This window comes from Cucurbita pepo, chromosome 5 (genome assembly GCF_057944985.1).
Source record: "Cucurbita pepo subsp. pepo isolate OVF chromosome 5, ASM5794498v1, whole genome shotgun sequence".
In the NCBI taxonomy this organism is placed as follows: domain Eukaryota; kingdom Viridiplantae; phylum Streptophyta; class Magnoliopsida; order Cucurbitales; family Cucurbitaceae; genus Cucurbita; species Cucurbita pepo.
In genome coordinates this window covers 3382820-3402791 of record NC_141802.1, presented here as the reverse complement: position 1 = coordinate 3402791, position 19972 = coordinate 3382820, and the positions used below count along the sequence as shown (strand labels likewise).

Below are 19972 nucleotides of genomic sequence, written 5' to 3'. Positions count from 1 at the left end.
TAGCCGGTTAATCTCAGATCGTTGTAGCCCATGATCTATAGGTCCATTAGGTCCCTCTGCTAGCTCATATTGGACTAAACCTTAGAACAATGTGACGAGTGAGTTTGAAGTGCTAAATATATACAATATATTTAACCGCATTTTATTTTAATTATGATTTAAACAAAAAGAGAGAATTAGAGATATTTAAATAAAATTTAAATATTTTAACCATAAATTGGATTGATATTTGATTTAACATTAAATATTAATTAAATTATTTAATTAATCATATAATATTATTTTGATTTGAAATTAATTATTGAAATGAATAGTTGAATTAAAATAAATTGATTTCATTTAATTGAAAAATCCATATTTAAGTCGAACTTACATGAACAGATTAAATTGTTTCCTTTTTCTTGAAAGGGTTAGAAGTCTTCAATGCTTGGAAATTTCTATATTGTTTTGCGAAGAACTTGAATTGCCCTAACAGCCACTTGTTTTGAAGATTCAAGAGATCTTTCAATTGGGAAATTCCGCATTAAATTACCAGTAAATTGCTTTTTGACTTCGTAATTAACTGCAAATCAAGGGCCATTTTGCCGGCCTTGCTTTTGTTCTTTCATTGTTACTATAAAACGATTTGTTTCCTCCGTTGCCAATTCGGGAACTAATCTGTAATCAGGCTTCGCCACAAACAGGATCCGATCAAGACGTTGCCGCTTCAACCCTTTTTCATCTGTGAGTGAATCTGTTCCTTACGAATCCATTTCGATTTCGAAGGTTTTGATTACTTCTATTGGGGTTTTGGATGTGAAATTTGAAGTTCTTGGCCGCTCCTCTTCGATTGTTTGTTGATTGTTGCAGTGATATATGGCTTCCGATCCGAAGGTTCATCTGTTCGAAGAAGTGGCAAAGCACAACAAAACGAAGGATTGTTGGCTTGTAATCTCTGGAAAGGTTGGATCTCTCTTGGTTTATTGTTCGTATCGTTTTATTTAGCATTGAATATCAGTTTTCTGGTGATGTTTTTGACGGAAAATTCTTGCGAACTCTGTTTTGTCATCGAATATCCTCTAAAAGAGTTTGATATAGGCGTGTTGGCTTTGGGGGTTTCAGTGTTTTACATGAATGTTCAAATTCAAATATCTTCTTCCTTGTTCTTCACTGAGCCGGATTCGTTTCTATGTCTTAATATCATTTTGTCATAGTAATATCAAATGGGAAGAAAATGGTGGTGAGCTGCAGCGTATGAAGATTAAGTAAAGCAGTGGCATTGTTTTCATATCCACTAAAGAGTTTGACCAACCAATTTTGAGCTTGAAAAACAACATTTATTGGTTGAAAATTGTCCTAAACTTCACTATTTACTATGAGGTTTCAGGCAATTGTTTCTTGTCCCCATAAGAAATCATAGCTTCGTTGAACTGGTTGTTATAAAATGCTTAGAAGAAGTATACCACCCAAGGGGTTGGGCGTGGTGGTCTAGACTTGGGGTTAACCAGAGTGGTGTGTTTAAAGCCTGCCTTTTTGGCTACCTTGTGAAGATATTTTATTTGTCATATTCATGGTGAATATTGAGAGCTTTGGGGATCAAGCTAAAGGTTTAAACTGTTGATGAATAGAGATGAGGTAATTCAGAAATTCTTGACCTGTTCTCTGTGAGATCCCACATCGGTTGGAGAGGCGAACGAAGCATTCCTTAAAAGGGTGTGGAAACCTTCTCCCTAACAGACGTGTTTTAAAACCTTGAGAGGAAGCTCAAAAGGGAAAGCCATAGAGGACAATATGGGCTTGGGCTGTTACAAATGGTATTAGAGTCAGGCTTCAGGTGGTATGCTAGCGAGGATGTTGGGTCCCTAAGGGGGGTGGATTGTGAGATCTCACGTCGGTTGGAGAGGGGAATGAAGTATTCTTTATAAGGGTGTGGAAACCTCTCCCTAATATAAGCGTTGTAAAACCTTGAGGGGATGCCCAAAAAGGAAAGCCCAAAAGGACAAGATCTGCTAGTGGTGAGCTTGGGCTGTTACATTCTCGTTTAAATATTTTCTATCATGCATTCAAATTGTGGTGGTTACATTTGTGGAATGTTTAAAATGGTTTGAGATCGTGTTAAAGTCAACCTAAGTATAGTTCAATTGATTAAAATATATGTCATTGACCAACAAGTCTTAGTTAGAGATTCATATATTTCCTCTCCACTCCACATGTTGAACTCGAAAGGGAAAACAAAGATCACGTGTTCGTGAGGTGTTACTAAGCTGGTTTGTTGTGTGTTCATAAGTAATTTATGTTATGTGGAAGCTTTAGATATCTTTTATTATGTTTGATTGTGGCTTTGTCTTTAGGTTTATGATGTAACTCCTTTCATGGAGGATCACCCGGGCGGCGATGAAGTATTGTTGTCTGCAACGGGTAAGCCTCAGAGTTCCCTTATATCGAATATATGTATCTGTTACTTTCAAGTCTCTTGCAAATGATGATTAGGATGGATACAATCAATGCTGTTCGTTGGAATCTTTTGCAGGAAAAGATGCCTCGAACGATTTCGAGGATGTCGGGCACAGTGATTCAGCAAGAGAAATGATGGACAAATACTACATCGGAGAAATCGATCCTTTGACGGTTCCTTCGAAGAAGATTTACATTCCATCACAACAAACCCAGTACAATCAAGATAAGACGCCCGAGTTTGTGATCAAGATCTTGCAGATACTGGTTCCCATATTTATTTTGGGTTTGGCATTTGCCGTTCGACACTACACCAAGAATGAATGAATGAACAAGTGATTATTCGTATCCGTGTCGATTATGTTTTGGTAGAAAGGCTGTTTTAGCTTGTTTTTGCTTGTGTTTTCATGTGGTGGTTAGTCGTAGACTAGAGATGTCTGCATCGGATGTTGTATTCTACTTAATAATAATTAAGCTAAGGACTACCTTTTTCTCTGTTCCATCTTGCTTTGCTTTGTTTTGCTTCTTTTTACTTGTAAACGTTTATCTTTGGAGTTATATTGGCAAGGAATGGAGAGGAGGAATGTCTGGTTTGTCAACCAAACAAGTCTTAGACTCAAACTCGGAATCAAATATGCAGTATTTACAGACAAAATTACTCGGTTATTGGAAAAACTTCAATATACTTCCTAATATCAAATCGTGATCAACTAGGACAGAAATAAAGCATTGTGTCAAACTCTTCTTTGGTGTCAAGGTAATAGCTATGAATAGTCACGACTCTCGAGAAAGAGTAGAAGAATGAGACTTATTATGGGACATACAATGCATTAGACATATAATCATTACCCTTCAACTCGAGATGGCATTACCATGAATTCCAATCCGATGGCTTTGGATTATCATGGCTGTACTTGATCAATATCCCTTCAGTGTGTGTGTCTGTGTGGATTAAACCAAGTAAAAGATGTCATTGAAGCCGTCCAATCCAAATGATACATTTATGAATGATGAATTGAAGAGACAAATAGGTCAGAAGTTCATATAACTTATACCACAAAGCAAAGCAACATGTCCACAACAGAGGAATGGCGACTCGATAAGAAGTTTCGATACGAAAACGGGTGTTTACAAGAATCATTTGATTCGGCTCTATTCTAAATATATGAATCATCCCACACAAAATTCACTGATTCATCATCTTCTCACCACCAACCCACCTTGTATAAATTTCAGACCCAAAAGCCAACATGGTTTCTTCATCGTTTGAATGAACCCCTGTTGCTATCATGTCATCATACCTTTCGAGGTTTTATAGCATGCTGCACTGACCAAAACAGCAATTCTTCTAACTTCTGAGCTTTTCATTGTAAGCTGCACTCGTCCGAGACAGCATAACGAAATGGCCCAAGTTCCACACTTTCAGGAGCTCAACAGCCACCCACAAGTTAGCAAAAACTAGAATGGAAAAGAAAATGGAAATAGACCCTTCACTTACTGGAAGGATGTCTCTATCTTGTCGTGTAAGGTTACCACCAAATTATGAGCACCGTCTAGAAGCTTCCACACGTCGAGGTGTCCAGCCATGCTATTACATTCCCTCAGAATTTCATCCATGCTATTATACTTCTCTATGATCAGTTTTCTTCTTTGCAGCACAGAAGCAGCGATGGCATAAAGCAATAAATCATCTGTTGGTGGAGCTCGTTGCCTTATCCTGCTCCATGCAGACTTCCCCATTCCAGCCCTTATGGCTGCTTGATCAGCCCATATCACTTCCCACAGACATAGCGTCTGTTCAAATGTTAATTCCCTTCTGAATAGCACCACGACCATCCGATAAACGAAAAAGCAATCCTCCGCTTGAAGTTTCTCCAGGTGCTTGTAAAGGTGCGGGTCCTTGCACTTAATAATCTTAGAGACTATACTTAATTGCCTTCTAATCCCAACCTCATCGAGCCTAAAGTTGTGACGAGCTTTGCGCATGAAACCAACAAAACACCAGAATGCTTCATGATCCTCTGGAATCACAGTAATAATAGGAGAGAGTAGGTCGCTCATGCCTTGACAATAACCAATTTCAGGGTCATAGAGAGCATATGCTTCAAGAATTGCTACTAGTCTTGCAGCATGGAAAATCATGCAAGGTTCTAGATGGTCATAATCAACTAAACCAACAGCCTCGGCACACCGCCGAGCTCTGCCATCTGAAACCATTGCTTGAGATGACAAATATGGTACCCATTCTGAGTTAGAACGAAGTGCATCAAGTCGAATAATCCGCTGCCATGTTGCAAAATCTTCACCACTATGGAGTTCTGATGATGAGATCTCGGCCCTAGATGGAGAAGAATTTTCCTTAGGCATCGGATCGGGAAAAGGTTCTTCCATTCCATCCGTGGAGGGAAAAGCTTGACTAACATCCAAGTCATCTGAGGATTCTGAGTCAGAGGAGTCCGAATTCAGTACCAAAGAACCATCGGCTGTCATCCGTCTTGAACTCCCCTCCCCTTCCAACAAAGAGTTGAAGGGTTCATTCAAAAAGTCAACATTGGAGCACCTTTCTTCACTAGAAAGGGACTCTCGAGCACTAACCACATCTTCAGAACTAGGAGAATCTACGTCTCGCACAAGAAAGCCATCTTCCCCAACATCAATCATGTCCCCAAATTCGTTCCATTTAGAGCTTTCATTCCTACGTTTTATTAACCGCCTGCATCGTTTACGGAGTTTTTCATATTCCTTCCTGCACCAAAAATATTAAAATTGTAAAATAAAATCCCACATAAATGGATGTCGATGAATAGAGAGAGATGCATCTTGCAACAGCCTAAGGTAATTCATAAAGAGTCCAGCGTAACACAGAACAAAAAATTTAAGAAGATATCGTAATTACCTTTTTTGAGTCTTTATAATATCCCTTTCCTCTTTAGAACTCTTGAGGTCATAGCTGTTAGAAGTTATAATGTCAGTCAAATAAAAACAATGCACTACCGAAAAGTAGAAAAGGAATTCACTATGGTATAGGATAAGACACCTCAAGAGTTATTAATTTACAACTCATCTTACAAAGACAAAAAATGCATTGTATAGACTTGTCATTCTACCATAACCTTATGAAACAAACAGAATAACGACACGTCAGTTTAAAATATTCATATATTTTAACAATGACTTCAAACAATATATTTGTCAAGGCAAGGCTCAAACTTTTATAGGTCAATGCCTTCTCTGAAGCATAAGAGGCTGGATTAAGCCCCTTATAGAAGAATCTAGCGCTTCCAATGAGAACACTTGAAGTGAGCTAACATGCTCTTACAGAAGAAGGTAACACTTCTGGTGAGAGCACACAGTTTTGATTCTTAAAGAACACTCGGTGCTTTTTACTTAAGGAAACAAATATTTCATTACAAGAGAACATCCTATACAAAAAGCCCATTTAAGAAAACTTAATGATGGTAGTGAGGTTTGGAATGGCCTTTTAGAATATTTACTTGCGTGATAATTGACAGACAATTTCGTTTTGGTACTTACATATAAGACTTGTTAAGACATTTTTATGATACACAGATTTCTTCTTTTTTTTTTTTTATTCTTTCTTTCAGACTTCTGTCTCAGGCTACCTCAAGGCTCAAGCTTCGTCTCTTCGAGAAAAATAATCGTTGACCCTGGTTTTAGCCTTTTAAAACATTGACCTTGACTGATGGATCTCACTGGAATTGGGTTAGATAGTTGACCTTGTTCAATTTAGTCATCTAATTAAGACTCATTGACAATGAACAATGGAAATGGCTCAAGTTGTATAAGATACTTGACAGTGTAAGATGCATTCTATTACCCAGAAAGCAAACTGATAAAAAATTTAAAACAAGTCACTAATTAATAAGTTAACAACTTCGATAGTATTTTCGAGATACTGTCAGCAAAAATCAACAATTCTAGAACATGCGATATCGTGCACAAAGGAATAGAACAGCTCTTCTCCAAATATATTGGCCATTCATAATGGAAGTAGTAGACAGAAACCGAAAAGGTGAGTGATACTTACACTCCAAGAAGGAAAGGCCAAACCTCTGCCCGAATACTTGAATCAACACCCTAAAGCAAAAGTTGCATGAAGGTTTTAATTCAAGGACAAGAAAACCAGAATTGAGATAATGAAACTTTCACTAGATCTTAAAAGAGCAATAAACAACAGAACATAATTTTTACTTACTCCACCGCGAACTTTTTTTAGAAACTTAATTCCACTATCTCGGAGTTTCCCATCGGGATTAAACACAGTTTTCCATTGTCGAGGAGAAAGCGCATGTTTTCTTTTTCTGCGCGACCATGGTGATTTGAGACGAGTCCTGAAATTGAAAGAGATAGCAGTAAGAAGAAAATTCTAGGAGTCTTTTGTTTGGGACAAAATTCAACTTTCAGTTGTTATTAAACTACACAAGTGACAGATTTATGGCTTCATAACAAGAAGCAACATTCCAATGATGGAAAATTAAGCTATTACAAGTTGAAATTATCAGCAGTTAACAGGAAATAAGAAAAATTCATGGAGCAAGAACTACTGTAACAAATTAAAAGAAACTGAAACAAGTATAGTTAACTTCAGGAGTCCCTTTCTCAATTCAATTACTCATTTCCGTGATCAAAGTAAGTGAATTTCATCCACCCAAGGCAGGAGAACGGAAGCCATCTAATAATATTTGCAAAGAACAGTTAGAACGAATCCATTTCATGCCAGGTTGAAGTTGAGACATTGCAATGAAAAGTTTAAATAAGAATGCATAATGGTGATTACAAATCTCCCAATTAGATGCATGACATCAAGATCACAATAACTTACTGACTCCTAAAGCAGGGTTTCCAACGCCCCAGCTAACCTCGTTTACGCGGTAAAGCCGATCCTGTGTCTAACATGTTTATATCCCTTACAGAGCCATTCCAATTTGAAGGTTTCAAAAGAAAAATTAAAACACTTGAATTCTTGTCAAAGCCGAATCAAAAGAGGAGCGGAAAAGAAGAAGAAGAAGAAGAAGAAAATACCCTTCGACTTCAAGAAGATAAACGTTATCAACTTGATTCATACAAAGGCAGTACAAACCTATTAAAGAAAACCACACAGATTTCTGCCTCATCAAGACCCTAAAAATAGTTTTGTAACAACAAGCTATTCTCACAACCGTCAAAATCAATGTTAAAGAACTATCCTCACAACCGTCAAAATTCAACAATCATCACATAATAGCTAATGAAATTTGAAAATAGAACACAGAGCAAGGAACGATGATTGAGAGAATAAAGAGCATACGGATCTTCAACACACCTTGATCAGACTAAAATTGACCGCAAAAATCAGGAGATGACCAATTTAAGATCGAGATCTAAATCGGAACTAAAACACAAACCCCAATCAAGGGTAGCTAAATTAGTTACTCACCGATCAGAGGAAGAACTTGAAGATGGCGAGGAGGAGCTGACAACCACTAAAACAGAACGCAAGTGAACCCAAGACGAGGAAGGAGAAGAAGAATTGGAGTTGGGATTAGATGACGACGAAGTTTGAGTTCTCCGCAGAGCTTTCATTGAGTATCCTATACACCACTGAGTGGGATGAGGGTAACTTTACCTAATTCCTTTTTTGCCTAACTAGGGTTTTAATAAATACATCGATTCCTGGTATGAAAGATTGTCGTAGCTTTGATCAAGAACTAAATGAGTTAAATGGGGGCAGAAACACATCGAACTCCGGCAAGGGGGCGATAGCGATGAGAGTTGCAGAAGGAGGCGCAGACATTTCCCGGAACCGAAATCCGGCGCCGGCATCGGAGGCGATGGTGGCGGAGCCAATGATGAATATGCAGTGGAGAGAGAAAGGGAGAGAGAGAGAGAGAGAGAGAGAGAGAGAAAGCCCTTATCCTTGACCAAGAGTCTCGCTCCTTAATCCCAACCAACAGAAACCCAACTGCCTTGATTCGTTTGCCTTTTACCACTTTCGTCTTCTTCACAACATTTCTCTCTCCCTCTCTCTCTCTCTCTCTCTCTCTCTCTCTCTCTCTCTCTCTTGAGTGAGCTGCGAGGAAGAGAGAGAGAGAGAGAGTGGGAGAGAGAGTAGAAGACACTGCGAAACTACTCTCCCAAATTTAATATTTTTAAATTAAATTATTAAATTATTAAATTTAGGAAATTAAGTAAAAATTTATCGGGAATGGATGTGACTCGCAAAACGACGTAGTTTAGGAAGTAATAATTTGAAAACGAAGTTAAATTATTGCAAATATTAAAATGTGGGAGTTGATTGACTAGCATTATTTAATAAATTTATAAACGTCTATTTTAAATTCATTTTTTATATTTTTAATATTTAAAATTAATTTTCGTCCTTTTGTTTAATTTTAAAATTAGTTAAATATCTAAAATTGAGTATTTGAAAATATATATAGATGAAAAAAAAAATTTAATACGGAAATAAAAAAAATAATATTTTAACCTAAAAATAAATATTTAAATTCATTTGTTATTATTTTACTACTTTTAAAAAAAATACAAATTTAATCCATGAATGTGAAAAAGGGGTTTTATTATTATTAGAATACTTTTAATAATTATGCTTTTGGACTAATTTCCAATTACTATACCATAATGAAAGTAGATTATAGAAGTTTCTTCCAAATCAAGCTATGATTTACTCTTAATTAAACAAAATAACAACAAAAAAAAATAATGAATGGATAGGAAAATAAAATATTTCAATATATCATTTAAATTAAATTCAAATTACTTTTTTTAAAAAAATTAGGATTTAGTCACTGTACAGTGTAGCTTGATTTTGTTTTAATCTTCGTAGAAGAAGAAAAGGCGGTTCATCAACCACTACATCTTTGGGTCCCACCAAATCATTAAACTTGGCTGCTCTGTATTTGAACAGTAATTCATCGGTCACTAGATCGATAAAGAATCTTTCCAAAATTGTCTCTTTGATGAGTGGTTTACTGGCCACTGAATCCAGGGATCCCATCTTATTCTCAAACTTAGCAGCTCAGTTGATCGGCAAACAAATTCGGGAGCTAAGAAGAGTGACTCAATTTTAATTTCGTAAAAGTATAAGGACTAAATAATAAATAAAATAAGTAAATAAAAAGAAATAAATTTTTATTTAAATATTAATAGTCAACAAAGTGGGGCTCTTGATTCTAAAAAGATGGAAAAGAAGGAATAGAAAAAGAGAAATGTGTTTCCTTTTTTGCAAAAAGTATATTCATAGAAGAAGGCTTATCTAACACATGATTCTTCCCTCTTCATTTAATCTATGTTAAATATACTACGAGTACGAGTATCACTTCTCTCGGTTGTCACGTCAACTTCCATAATTCCATTTTCTTTAGAGTTGAAAAGTCTATCTAAAGAGGAGAACAAAACATTCTTTATAGATGTGTAGAAACTGCTCCATACTAGTCGCGTTTTAAAAACCCTAATAGAAAGCTCTTCGAAGAAGACAATATCTGATAGCAGTGAAGTTGAGTTGTTACACTGATCAACCTAATTTAAATATATTAGTGACTCGACAATCCCAAGCCAACCAAACCAATATTTTAGGGTTGGTTTCGTTGAAAAAACTTACAACCTGAACAAATGGGTTGAGTCTAAAAGATAACTTAAACAATTAGATCGGGTCTAAAAATGTATGGATCGGATCAAACCCATGAACGAGAACGATTCTCATTTGATATCTATCACTATCTTGTTGGCTTCACAAGAGAGAGAAAGGAGAAAAAGAAACATAAAGAGAGAGGAAATAAGAAATGGGTCCAAAGCAAAAGTAAGAAAAACAGAAGCATAAATATTGAAGAAGGGAATTTTGGTAGGACATGGTCCCTTTTGTAGGGCCATAGAAATGGTAGCTTTTGCAAAAGATGGGCCAAAAGGGATTTTGGAGAATAATTTAGACCAAAGTTAGGCCTATATTCCAGTGAGATAGCGACAATACACTTCGGAAGTGTCTTGTAAATCAAGGCCACTTCCTAATGCAAAAGAATCTCTACCTGCCCGCACTCTGTCTTCTTCAATTATTATGTCAAACCAAAACCATGAAACTGTTCCTTCCAACAACAAGCTTACACTGTTCGTAGCTCCCCGATGCTCCTACATTCATAAGAATTCGTTACGTAATTCAGTTGAGGATGTTAACTCAATAACGTCGTACAAAAACCATGGACGACATAGGAACGATGAACAAATGCCAAGCAGAAGTCATTGCTAATAGAACAGAAACCAATCCATTTTCATACATCGTTAAAGACCGAGCTCGTTTAGTATGTTCTCTAAGCTTATTCCATTTGGTTCCCTCTTTTCGAAGAAATCTCTTAAAAACTCGGATATGGGATGGAAAAGTCCCAACAAACTTACCCCCGTGTTCAGATGATGCCGTGCTTCAAGCTCGAACCTACATTTATTTATGTGAACATAAAGACTCTTATTCAAATCCAACGAATAGCGTAAGCCTAACACTCCTCGCCCCTCAATGGACGCATATCTCTTACACTACAGCTTGGAAGCAGCATCTTTGTCCAAGAACCAGGTCAAAACCCCTTCAGGAGCAACCTTCTGAACAGGTAGTGTTTCAGCATTCTGAGAGCTTCCTCCTCCTAATGCAGTATACACAGCATCAGCTTTGCTAGCACCGGGCGCCACAAGTGCGATGTGTGCTGAGGAGTTGATGACTGGAAAGGTGAAAGTGATTCTCTCCGGGGGCGGTTTTGGGGAATCCTTGATGAAGGTAACCCATTTCTGATTCTCACTCAGAAGGGGATGACCTGGGAATAAAGAAGCCACATGCCCATCTGGACCCATACCGAGAAGCATAAGGTCGAATTTTGGGAACCCGCTTGCTGCTGAGACATCAACAACTTTGGTACTCACCAAATGCTTCAGGCAGGTTTCATAATCGTCAGCTGCACCCTCAGCCGATAGTGCATCGTTAATAGCATAAACGTGACCAGGTGGAATAGGCACCTATATAACAACACAATTACCAAAAAAAATATTAGCACAAGTGAGTACTCAATTACCTGGTGCTAAAGATCCCCTAAAACAATATATGCCCAGCTGAATATCTCAGACCTCAAAAGCAGTCATCTTTATCATAATTGATTGTCCTCTAGATTATTTTAAAATAACCATCACGTGTAAGGCCAACTTATGCACACCTCGACTAATCCAAAACGAAAATCGCTAATAATATTTGACTTTGAACTTGTTAGTTGTGAGATATTCAATGTCTTGAAAGGTAGTCCTCATGATTAAACCCCATGATCAGGAAGACAATGAATTCCAACATCTCTATTAGGCGATTGAAACGACCATCATAATGGCTGATTAGGAAAGTAATCTTATACGGAGTAATATTAGCATTAGACTGTCAAACAGTGATATGGAACGATATAAAAATGACCTGTTAATCGGCACGATGCAGCTCAAAATAACTTGGATAATCTAAGAAAAGCTTAAGAGTTCAACAAAAAATAAAGACATTATTTGAACGTTCTTCCTAGCAGAAACTAATTAGATTAGCAATCTGTAATCAAGTGTTTTGCAGAGTAATCATCTTATATCTATGTGCTCCACTCCAATTCTATACACAATCTCCCATTCCAAATTCTCATAAATAGCCAGTTTGAAATGAGTTTCCAAGTGCTTAAAAATGGCTTTTAAGTACTTGGAAAGTCATTCCAATCAGACTCATAGTTTCACAATTATATGCCTTTATCTGCAGCTTAGCTTTCCGTTTTAACTAGGAAAAAAATGTTTTTAAGAACAGAAATTGTATGAGAAGGCATAATTGAGCACTAAGAACATATACTAAAATGCAAACCACGATTTTGAAGATCTAAAAGTCAGTATAACCTGAGAGAGAAATCCATCAAAAGCAAGTTTGTAGTTGCTGTCAACGTGATCCTTGGGTACAACTCTCTCATCAGCCCAAAACACGTGCCATTTCGACCAGTCTATTGAATCAATATATGGTGGCTCCACCAGTTTCCTGAAATTTGAGCGAAAAGGAGGCCCATATAATCTCATAAGCAATGAAAGTTCTGCCAATGATTTCACATTGCATCTCAAAAGAATATTCTAAAAGATCAAAGGGTTGCATTGACTATCAAAGCATCATCACGGAATCCCTGGTTTTTGCATACAAGCATGTATTCAAAAGCAGAAGCACCTCAAGAAGCCACATGCTTGATCCTCATACTAAACAAGGATTCCACTAGTAAAAGAACATGCCCTGTTTAACCTAACCCAGTTCTTTTCGATGAAACCAAAGACGGTTATGAAATTGAAGAACATACGCGAAATTGCCAATTTCACAAATCTAGTAAGATCATCAAAAAATAACACTACAAAACAAAAACCAAATGGAAATACAAGTCAGGTAACCTAATTTAACCTGAGACATTTGATGAGAGATCCACCGGAGAGAACAACAGTGAAAGCACCCCTCTTCTTAGCAAAGTGATCCGACAAATCGGCGGTGTATTTGGCAAGAGAAACAGCCAAATCTTCCCCTGAATCAAACACCTTCTTCTCCGATGCCATATCGGTGGCGGAGGCTGTAAGAGACCTTGAACCGAGCTGCCGCTTGGTGGGATGTAAGCGAGAAACCCAAGAGAAAGTCAGAGAGGAGCTGAGGGAGAAAGCAGGGAGTGGGTTAGATGGAACCGACAGAGAGTGAAGCGGAAAGGAAAGCTTAGGAGAAGTTCGCAGAGTTGAAGAGAGCGTAGGAAGCGTGGAAGAAAGTGAGAGGGAGGCGGAAGCCATAATAAACTGAGAGAATTAATGGAGGAGTGGACTTTGGACATTCTTAATGCTTCAAAATGGATTTCCCTTTTTCTTTTTCTTTTTCTTTTTTTTAAATATATATATTTTAACCAATTTTGGAATAAATTTAAGATTTGGGATGAAAATAATTGGAATAAATCTTTGATAAGAAATGAATGTGACCAATTATTACAAACCCAAAATCTTGAATCATAAATATTTTGCATATAAATTTTGAAAGATTATACTTAATTCTATTTTAATGGTAACACAACCTAGTTGCGCTAGCGGTTATTGTATCCCTTCGGCTTTCTCTTACGTTTCCACTCCCCCTTATAAGGGTGTTTTAAAAGACGCTAGGAGAAGGTTTCCAAGTTTCACTCCCTTATAAGAGTGTTTTGTTCTCCTTCCCAACTAATTACGAGAAGGTTTCCAGGTTTCCAGGTTTCCACTCCCTTCTAAGGGTGTTTTGTTCTCCTTCCCAACTAATGTGGGACATCACAATCCACCCTCTCGGGGCCCAGCGTGCACTCATTCCTTTCTCCAATTCGATGTGGGACACCCACCAAATCTCCTTTGGGGCCAGCGTCTTTATTGGCACACCGCCTCGTGTCTATCCCCCTTCGGGGAAGGGCAAGAAGGCTGACACATTGTCCGGTGTCGGCTCTAATACCATTTGTAACGACCCTGACACACCGCCTCGTGTCTACCCCCCTTCGAGAAAGGGCAAGAAGGCTGGCACATTGTCCGGTGTCGACTCTGATACCATTTGTAACGACCCAAGTCTACTGCTAGCAGATATTGTCCTCTTTGGGTTTTCTCTTACAAGCTTCTCCTTAAAGCTTTAAAGCGTATGCTAGAGGGAAAAGGGAGGTTTCCACTCCTTTATAATGGTGTATGCTAGAGGGAAAAGGGAGGTTTCCACTCCTTTATAATGGTGTTTTGTTCTCCTCCCCGAACAAATGTGAGACATTACATTAGTACCTTTTTCTTTTTTAAATATAAAAATTTTGGCTTATGGAACCATCTATTGCCAACACAAAATTTTAATAACTATAACAATTTGACTTATAAATTTGAAAATATAAAATCATAAAACAACCAAATTATACATCAAATTATATTTTTAACAGCTTTTGCTTTGTACTCTCTCAACTAAGTGTTTCGAGTAAAGGTTGTTTTTGAGCTCATCATTTCGTTACCGTTCCCACATATACCTTGAAATTTGTTCAAAATTTTGGTATATTAAAATGAACATGTTAGTAGGGAATAAAATAGCTGACTTGGGAATTGAAGTGAGAAAAATCAACATGCATATCATGAATAAAAATATAGATTCGAAGAGAGAAATCACATTATCACTCATAATCAATGTAAACCATCCAAACTTGAGTCAAACTACAAAAGTTGTATCAATACTAATGAGAACATAATCTAAGGCTCTACAAGAAGAAGACAGCAAGTGAATGAAGCAGGTACCATAACATTTTCTTCTTGGGATCATCAGCATTCTACTTGATCTTCTTCTTTGGCCTCAGCTGCAATTCAATAAGTTTGAATTCAATCAAACAGTGATCGCAAATAATGAAACCAATCGATGGGTTTGATAATATCCTTACCTGATTGCTGTGTCCGCATTTCTTTTTCCGGCAGTTGACAGCACGAGGATGCAGGCGTGCATAGCATCTGTGACCCAAGGAAAGGGGGAAAACTTTAGAAACATTCTAGGTTCTGGAAGTGTTCATTGAAATTGCTTGGTGCAGTTTTGTACAAAGTGAAAACCAAATCAATTTCCTCCATTTCTTATATGTTATGACGCAACCAAACTAATAGAAACTGAGCTCGAACCGAAAAACAAGTTGGTTTTCAATTTTAAGGTTCACTTGTTTTCTAATTGTGTGTGGTGATTAAGTCAAGTGACTTGGTTGATTTTTCGGGTCTACTAAAAGCCAAACTAAACACAACCAAAAATAACTCTTTTAATGATTCAAACCAAATGAACAAACCAGTTGATTGGGAATCTATGGATCAATTTACTCAATCAGACAGCGGGTTGTTTCAGTTCATATACCAGTCCTGCATCTAGAGTGAAAAAAAAAATGCCCAAAACAAAAAATGTCTTACTTGCGGCAGATCATCTTGTCCTGGTTATATTTCCTGGCCAGTGCCATCAAAGATGGTTCGATTATACCGCCACGAAGCCTTAAAACCAGATGAAGTGTTGATTCTGAACATACAATCAGAAAATCGTATATTTAAGTTAATAACGGAAAAGCAAATGAAACTAGTTCATGCACTGAATAGGATTATGGATTCGTAGGCAAAAGTGCAATGATGATTGTCAATTCCAATCCCACTGGACACTACTTTTAGATATCCTAGAAAGTAGCCATTGAAGCAATCAAACACCAACAGAAATTTCTAAGCAATCACTCAAATAAAAGAAAACCACAAATCAAATGTACCTAAAAGAATACCGCGCATTCATTCATTCAAACCGCTGCTTGTAGTTCTAAGTTGAATAAAAGAACGTTGAAACAAGAAACAAGCACCAACTCACCGATTTCAATGTTTCACAGTTCCTTTAAATCTAAGACGCCCCACTCAAAGAAAAGGAGCACTGTATTTATCCAAGTTCAATCGCTAATAAAAACAATCAGTACACAGGGTCTGGTTCCCGTTTCACAATTTTGCAGAGTTCACTTATAAAAAATTCGTGGTTACGGTTCGTACACCGATAACATCCACAAGTTAAGAGAATCAAAAACGAATAACGCCACCGGACAAATCTACAACAATAATTTCAGCCAAATTCTCCTCGACTAATTCGTATTCTACAAAAAATAAAACTAAATGCTACCTTTCTGGATGTTGTAGTCGGCGAGAGTGCGGCCATCCTCGAGCTGCTTTCCAGCAAAGATCAGTCGTTGCTGGTCGGGGGGAATACCTGGAGAGTTTACAGCATAAATCGAAAAAAACAACAATATGAATGTCAGATTCGCCGCTTGACTATAGAATGAAAAATCCGAATGCAAAAAAAGAAGAACGTACCCTCCTTGTCCTGGATCTTCGCCTTGACATTGTCAATAGTGTCGCTGGACTCTACTTCCAGCGTAATGGTCTTCCCCGTTAGGGTTTTGACGAAGATCTGCATTTTTCTTGGCTCCTTTTTTTTCCTCCGCGTTTCAAAGAAGTGAGGGTTTTTCTCTTTTCGATTGATATATATAACCTAGCTTTTTAAGAGTGACAAATTACCATTTTAGCCCTTGAAATTAAAATTTATCTATTTCTAAAACTTTTAAAATTACAAATTCAATTTTCATCCTTTTAAAATATTAGAAATTTTAAATTATAGAATTCCTTCTTTTACACAAAATGTGTAAATTTTGTTAATAAATTGAATAATTTTTTATTTTTCAATTTTTTCGGGACCTATTAAAAATAAAATACGGTGAGACGTTTTTCATCGATATTACTAATATCTTTTAGAAATACCCGTAGATCCAAATTTTAAACAAAACGTGAACGTTGAAAACTAATCGATATCTTAAAATGAAATGTTCTCAATAGAACGTGAAAAAATATAAAATATAATGCAAATTTGATGTTTATGGGTTACATTTGATCGAGTTGATATATTTTTTAAATTTTAATGTTGCAACTTAATTTTAATATATATTTTAAAATATTAAATTAATTTCACGATCTAATTAGGTAATATCAAGGCACACTCAAATCATAGCAGCAGAGGGCTTGCACGACACGTGCTCCCTCAAGGATCAACCTCGGTCCTTTGCCTGTGTCCACCACTTGAAATTGGGCATCAACCCGACCCTATTTTGTCTCGTGCTTGACCTTTTCTTACCGACTTTATTTATAATTTGGGTTTCTCGTTATAGTCTAATTTCACCTCTTCAACGTATCAATCGTTTTGAGCTAAAAGTAAACTTGATATTTACCTATAATATGACCACATAATATAATAATTAACTTTTTAAAAACTAGATAATAAATAAATAAATAAAATGCAATTTCTCCAAGGTTTCAATATCAATCCCAAAGTCAATAATACTCAACCTAATCTCTAATTTGAAAAATTCTAAGCTAAAAAATAAATAATTATATTTTCCAATTATAATATTTAAAACAGCGGCTCTTTAATTTATTGAAAAGCTATTTTAAAAAAAAATTGAATATTTTTAATTTGTGTTGGAGGAGACGGTTTACGAAAATAATATAATTATCGGCATGTTAGTATTAAAAACTAATAAAATTTGTTAAAATACCTTAAATATATATTTGTGAATAATAAAATATTTAAAACTATAATCACTCTAAAATAAAAACTATTTTTCCAATTTTATACTTCAAATCTTATGCCGAACAAAAATTATATTTTAAAAGAATCGAATTAATTAAATTCGATCAATTAAATAATCCACGTTTATTTTTTTTATTTATAGATAAATAGTTTATTTTTTTCAATTTCCTAACACGGGCAGATCACGTCTGCCCATCATTCGAAATAATCTCAACCGTCGATTCATTTGATTTATAATAAAAAATATATATATTTATTACGCGTGCAATTTTCTTTTTTTTCCTTATAAAGAAAAGTCCAATAAATTTTTGTTTAATATATATATATATATATATTCAATATATAAAAACAACCCATTTTCCATTTTATAAGAAAAGAAGGAAAAAAACACCGACAATTTTTAATTTAATATATTTATTTTGAGATTATTAAAATAATTAAATATTTTAGGATCTTTGTATATATAGTTTAAATTGTAAAGAATCCATTTATTGTTTTAACTAAATTAAACATTTGGCTAAGTTTTATATATATATATATATATATATATTTTTTTTTTTTTTAAATGTGAAAAATACCTTTAATTTTTTTTTTTTTTAAAAAAGAACTTTAAAAATAATCTTAGATTTAGTACACGTTTGAAAAATACTAATGAAATTTTAAGCGTAACATTAAAAAGGGACATAATGAACGAGGTGTCGATAGACAAATTTTGGTTCATATATTAACAGTAAAAAAAAAGTAAATTTTTTTTTTTGTATATATATATATATAAGGTTAAAGCGCGTACTTTTGGTAAGGGTTAAAAAAATATTTACTATTTTCATAAAAATAATATTTTTTTTAAATTAAGAATATCGTTGAAAATTTTAAAGTTTATGAATATTTTTCGAGTTTTATTAATTTATTATAATATTTATGGTTGTGAATATAAATTTTTACATAATTTTTAATATTTAAATTTTTAAAAATAAATAATAGAGAGATGAACGCTCAAATTGTAAAATATAATATTATTAAAATCTAAAATACCCAAAAAGAAAAAAATGTAAATATTAAATGGTTGACCTTCTAGAAGCCAACGAATATCGGCGAAGTCCGTTGGAAAAATAGGGTTTTCGTGGAAAATGTGTTTCTCCACGTTGTTTATAAATAATAATACGTCATAATTCAAATTAAATAACAATAATAGTTATTATCTGACGTCGCAAATACTTAAAAGGGTACAAAAGTTAGGATAACAGTTGAACATTTCAAATTTGTCTTTTGACTTTTAAAATCCGTTACTTTTATCTTAATGAGTTGATTTTTATTGAGAAAATGAAAGTGGATGAGCTTGTTGTAGTTATTTTAACGTTTAAAATGACGTGGTGGCTCGATATTCCTCTTGAGTTGTTGACTTTGCTTCTCTCGATTTTTCGATTTGTTCGTGTAGTGTGTTTTTTCTTGTTCGTTACCGTAGATTTTGTTTTTTCGTGTCTTGACCTCAGACCATGTGAATACATCTGAACATATTATTACTCAATAAAAGTATACAGATTTAAGAATGAGAAATAGAATTGAGATCGAAGGTTCATTGTTTAAATATGATACAGTATACAACTAATACCTACCAATAAGAAAAATATAAATTAATTAAATCGTAAGAATAAAATAAAATATCTTATAAATCAAATAAAAAATATTAACTGATTACCCATATTTAAGAATATAATTAATATATTTTTCAAATATTAACTGATTAATTTAATTGCTATGATTGCACGAAAATAAAATTTTAGTTTCTAAAATATTTATTTATTTTGAATAAAACTTCTAAAATAGTTAAAAATTGTTTTTAAATCTAGAGAATAAATAATATTAATAAATTATAAAAATAAAATAAATATAGTGTATTTTTTAAAGTTAAATAATAAATTTATTAAAATTCATCAAATTATATGATTTTTTAAACATCCTTAATTAAAATTTAATTTTTACTATATTTTATCAAATTATATAAATTATTTATAAGTTTTATAAAAAATAAAACTATAATTTTATTTTAAATTATACAGACGAAATTTATAATTTATTGATATATTTTGGATTAAAAAAAAAAAAAAAGGAAACTAGTTGGATTGGCGTAGACGAGGGAAGAAGGCAGGGCAACCGTCAACCGACCCTTTTTGGAGTGGAAGCTAAGCAAACGACGGCCTGGCTTCTTCACACGGACTTGGAATTCAAATTCAATTCCCTTAATTTAATTTTTCATCACTATAAATACAGCGCCTTCGTCTTCCCCTAATCTCTCGTTCCTCTCAATTTTCTGTTGATCGTATGTTGAGCAGCCGAAGAATCAAATGAGCAATATCCCATCTTCGTTCACGGATTCCTCCTTCAACCTCTTTACTCTCGCCATTTCTT

At 35.0% G+C, this 19972-nt stretch overlaps 4 protein-coding genes across 4 annotated transcripts; 1 reads left to right on the top strand and 3 right to left on the bottom strand.

The window, feature by feature from the left end:
* The first annotated feature begins 442 nt into the window (after positions 1-442).
* LOC111794608 (cytochrome b5) lies at positions 443-2933 on the top strand. The gene is made up of 4 exons (XM_023676664.2): positions 443-723; positions 850-942; positions 2331-2397; positions 2510-2933. The coding sequence occupies exons 2-4, from the start codon at positions 856-858 to the stop codon at positions 2758-2760; spliced, it is 405 nt and encodes a 134-aa protein (XP_023532432.2). The 5' UTR covers positions 443-723; positions 850-855; the 3' UTR covers positions 2761-2933.
* Positions 2934-3406: 473 nt separating this feature from the next.
* LOC111794604 (rab GTPase-activating protein 22) lies at positions 3407-8521 on the bottom strand. Its single transcript, XM_023676659.2, has 5 exons — positions 7871-8521; positions 6650-6785; positions 6482-6531; positions 5330-5383; positions 3407-5179 (listed from the first exon to the last, which is right to left on the bottom strand). Exons 1-5 carry the CDS (start codon positions 8014-8016, stop codon positions 3928-3930), a joined length of 1638 nt encoding a protein of 545 aa, XP_023532427.2. The 5' UTR covers positions 8017-8521; the 3' UTR covers positions 3407-3927.
* A 2138-nt stretch (positions 8522-10659) lies between these two features.
* LOC111795651 (putative 6-phosphogluconolactonase 4, chloroplastic) lies at positions 10660-13273 on the bottom strand. The gene is made up of 3 exons (XM_023678194.2): positions 12875-13273; positions 12334-12469; positions 10660-11442 (listed from the first exon to the last, which is right to left on the bottom strand). Exons 1-3 carry the CDS (start codon positions 13243-13245, stop codon positions 10972-10974), a joined length of 978 nt encoding a protein of 325 aa, XP_023533962.2. The 5' UTR covers positions 13246-13273; the 3' UTR covers positions 10660-10971.
* A 1268-nt stretch (positions 13274-14541) lies between these two features.
* On the bottom strand, positions 14542-16443 carry LOC111794708 (ubiquitin-ribosomal protein eL40 fusion protein). The gene is made up of 5 exons (XM_023676822.2): positions 16297-16443; positions 16106-16192; positions 15370-15472; positions 14865-14931; positions 14542-14783 (listed from the first exon to the last, which is right to left on the bottom strand). Exons 1-5 carry the CDS (start codon positions 16397-16399, stop codon positions 14757-14759), a joined length of 387 nt encoding a protein of 128 aa, XP_023532590.1. The 5' UTR covers positions 16400-16443; the 3' UTR covers positions 14542-14756.
* Positions 16444-19972: the final 3529 nt, after the last annotated feature.

Bases quoted from the DNA above. Each gene is read 5' to 3' on its own strand.
- LOC111794608 (XM_023676664.2), top strand. From the start codon at position 856: ATGGCTTCCGATCCGAAGGTTCATCTGTTCGAAGAAGTGGCAAAGCAC. The intron at 943-2,330 runs GTTGGATCTCTC...CTTTGTCTTTAG, and splicing joins GGCTTGTAATCTCTGGAAAG to GTTTATGATGTAACTCCTTT. The intron at 2,398-2,509 runs GTAAGCCTCAGA...AATCTTTTGCAG, and splicing joins AGTATTGTTGTCTGCAACGG to GAAAAGATGCCTCGAACGAT.
- LOC111794604 (XM_023676659.2), bottom strand. From the start codon at position 8,016: ATGAAAGCTCTGCGGAGAACTCAAACTTCGTCGTCATCTAATCCCAAC. The intron at 6,786-7,870 runs GTGAGTAACTAA...TTTCAATTTCAG, and splicing joins TCAAGTTCTTCCTCTGATCG to GACTCGTCTCAAATCACCAT. The intron at 5,180-5,329 runs GTAATTACGATA...TTTTTGGTGCAG, and splicing joins ATTATAAAGACTCAAAAAAG to GAAGGAATATGAAAAACTCC.
- LOC111795651 (XM_023678194.2), bottom strand. From the start codon at position 13,245: ATGGCTTCCGCCTCCCTCTCACTTTCTTCCACGCTTCCTACGCTCTCT. The intron at 12,470-12,874 runs GTTAAATTAGGT...CTCAAATTTCAG, and splicing joins TCTCTCATCAAATGTCTCAG to GAAACTGGTGGAGCCACCAT. The intron at 11,443-12,333 runs GTTATACTGACT...GTTGTTATATAG, and splicing joins TTGATGGATTTCTCTCTCAG to GTGCCTATTCCACCTGGTCA.
- LOC111794708 (XM_023676822.2), bottom strand. From the start codon at position 16,399: ATGCAGATCTTCGTCAAAACCCTAACGGGGAAGACCATTACGCTGGAA. The intron at 16,193-16,296 runs GTACGTTCTTCT...TAAACTCTCCAG, and splicing joins GAAGATCCAGGACAAGGAGG to GTATTCCCCCCGACCAGCAA. The intron at 14,784-14,864 runs GTAAGGATATTA...ATTGAATTGCAG, and splicing joins AATGCGGACACAGCAATCAG to CTGAGGCCAAAGAAGAAGAT.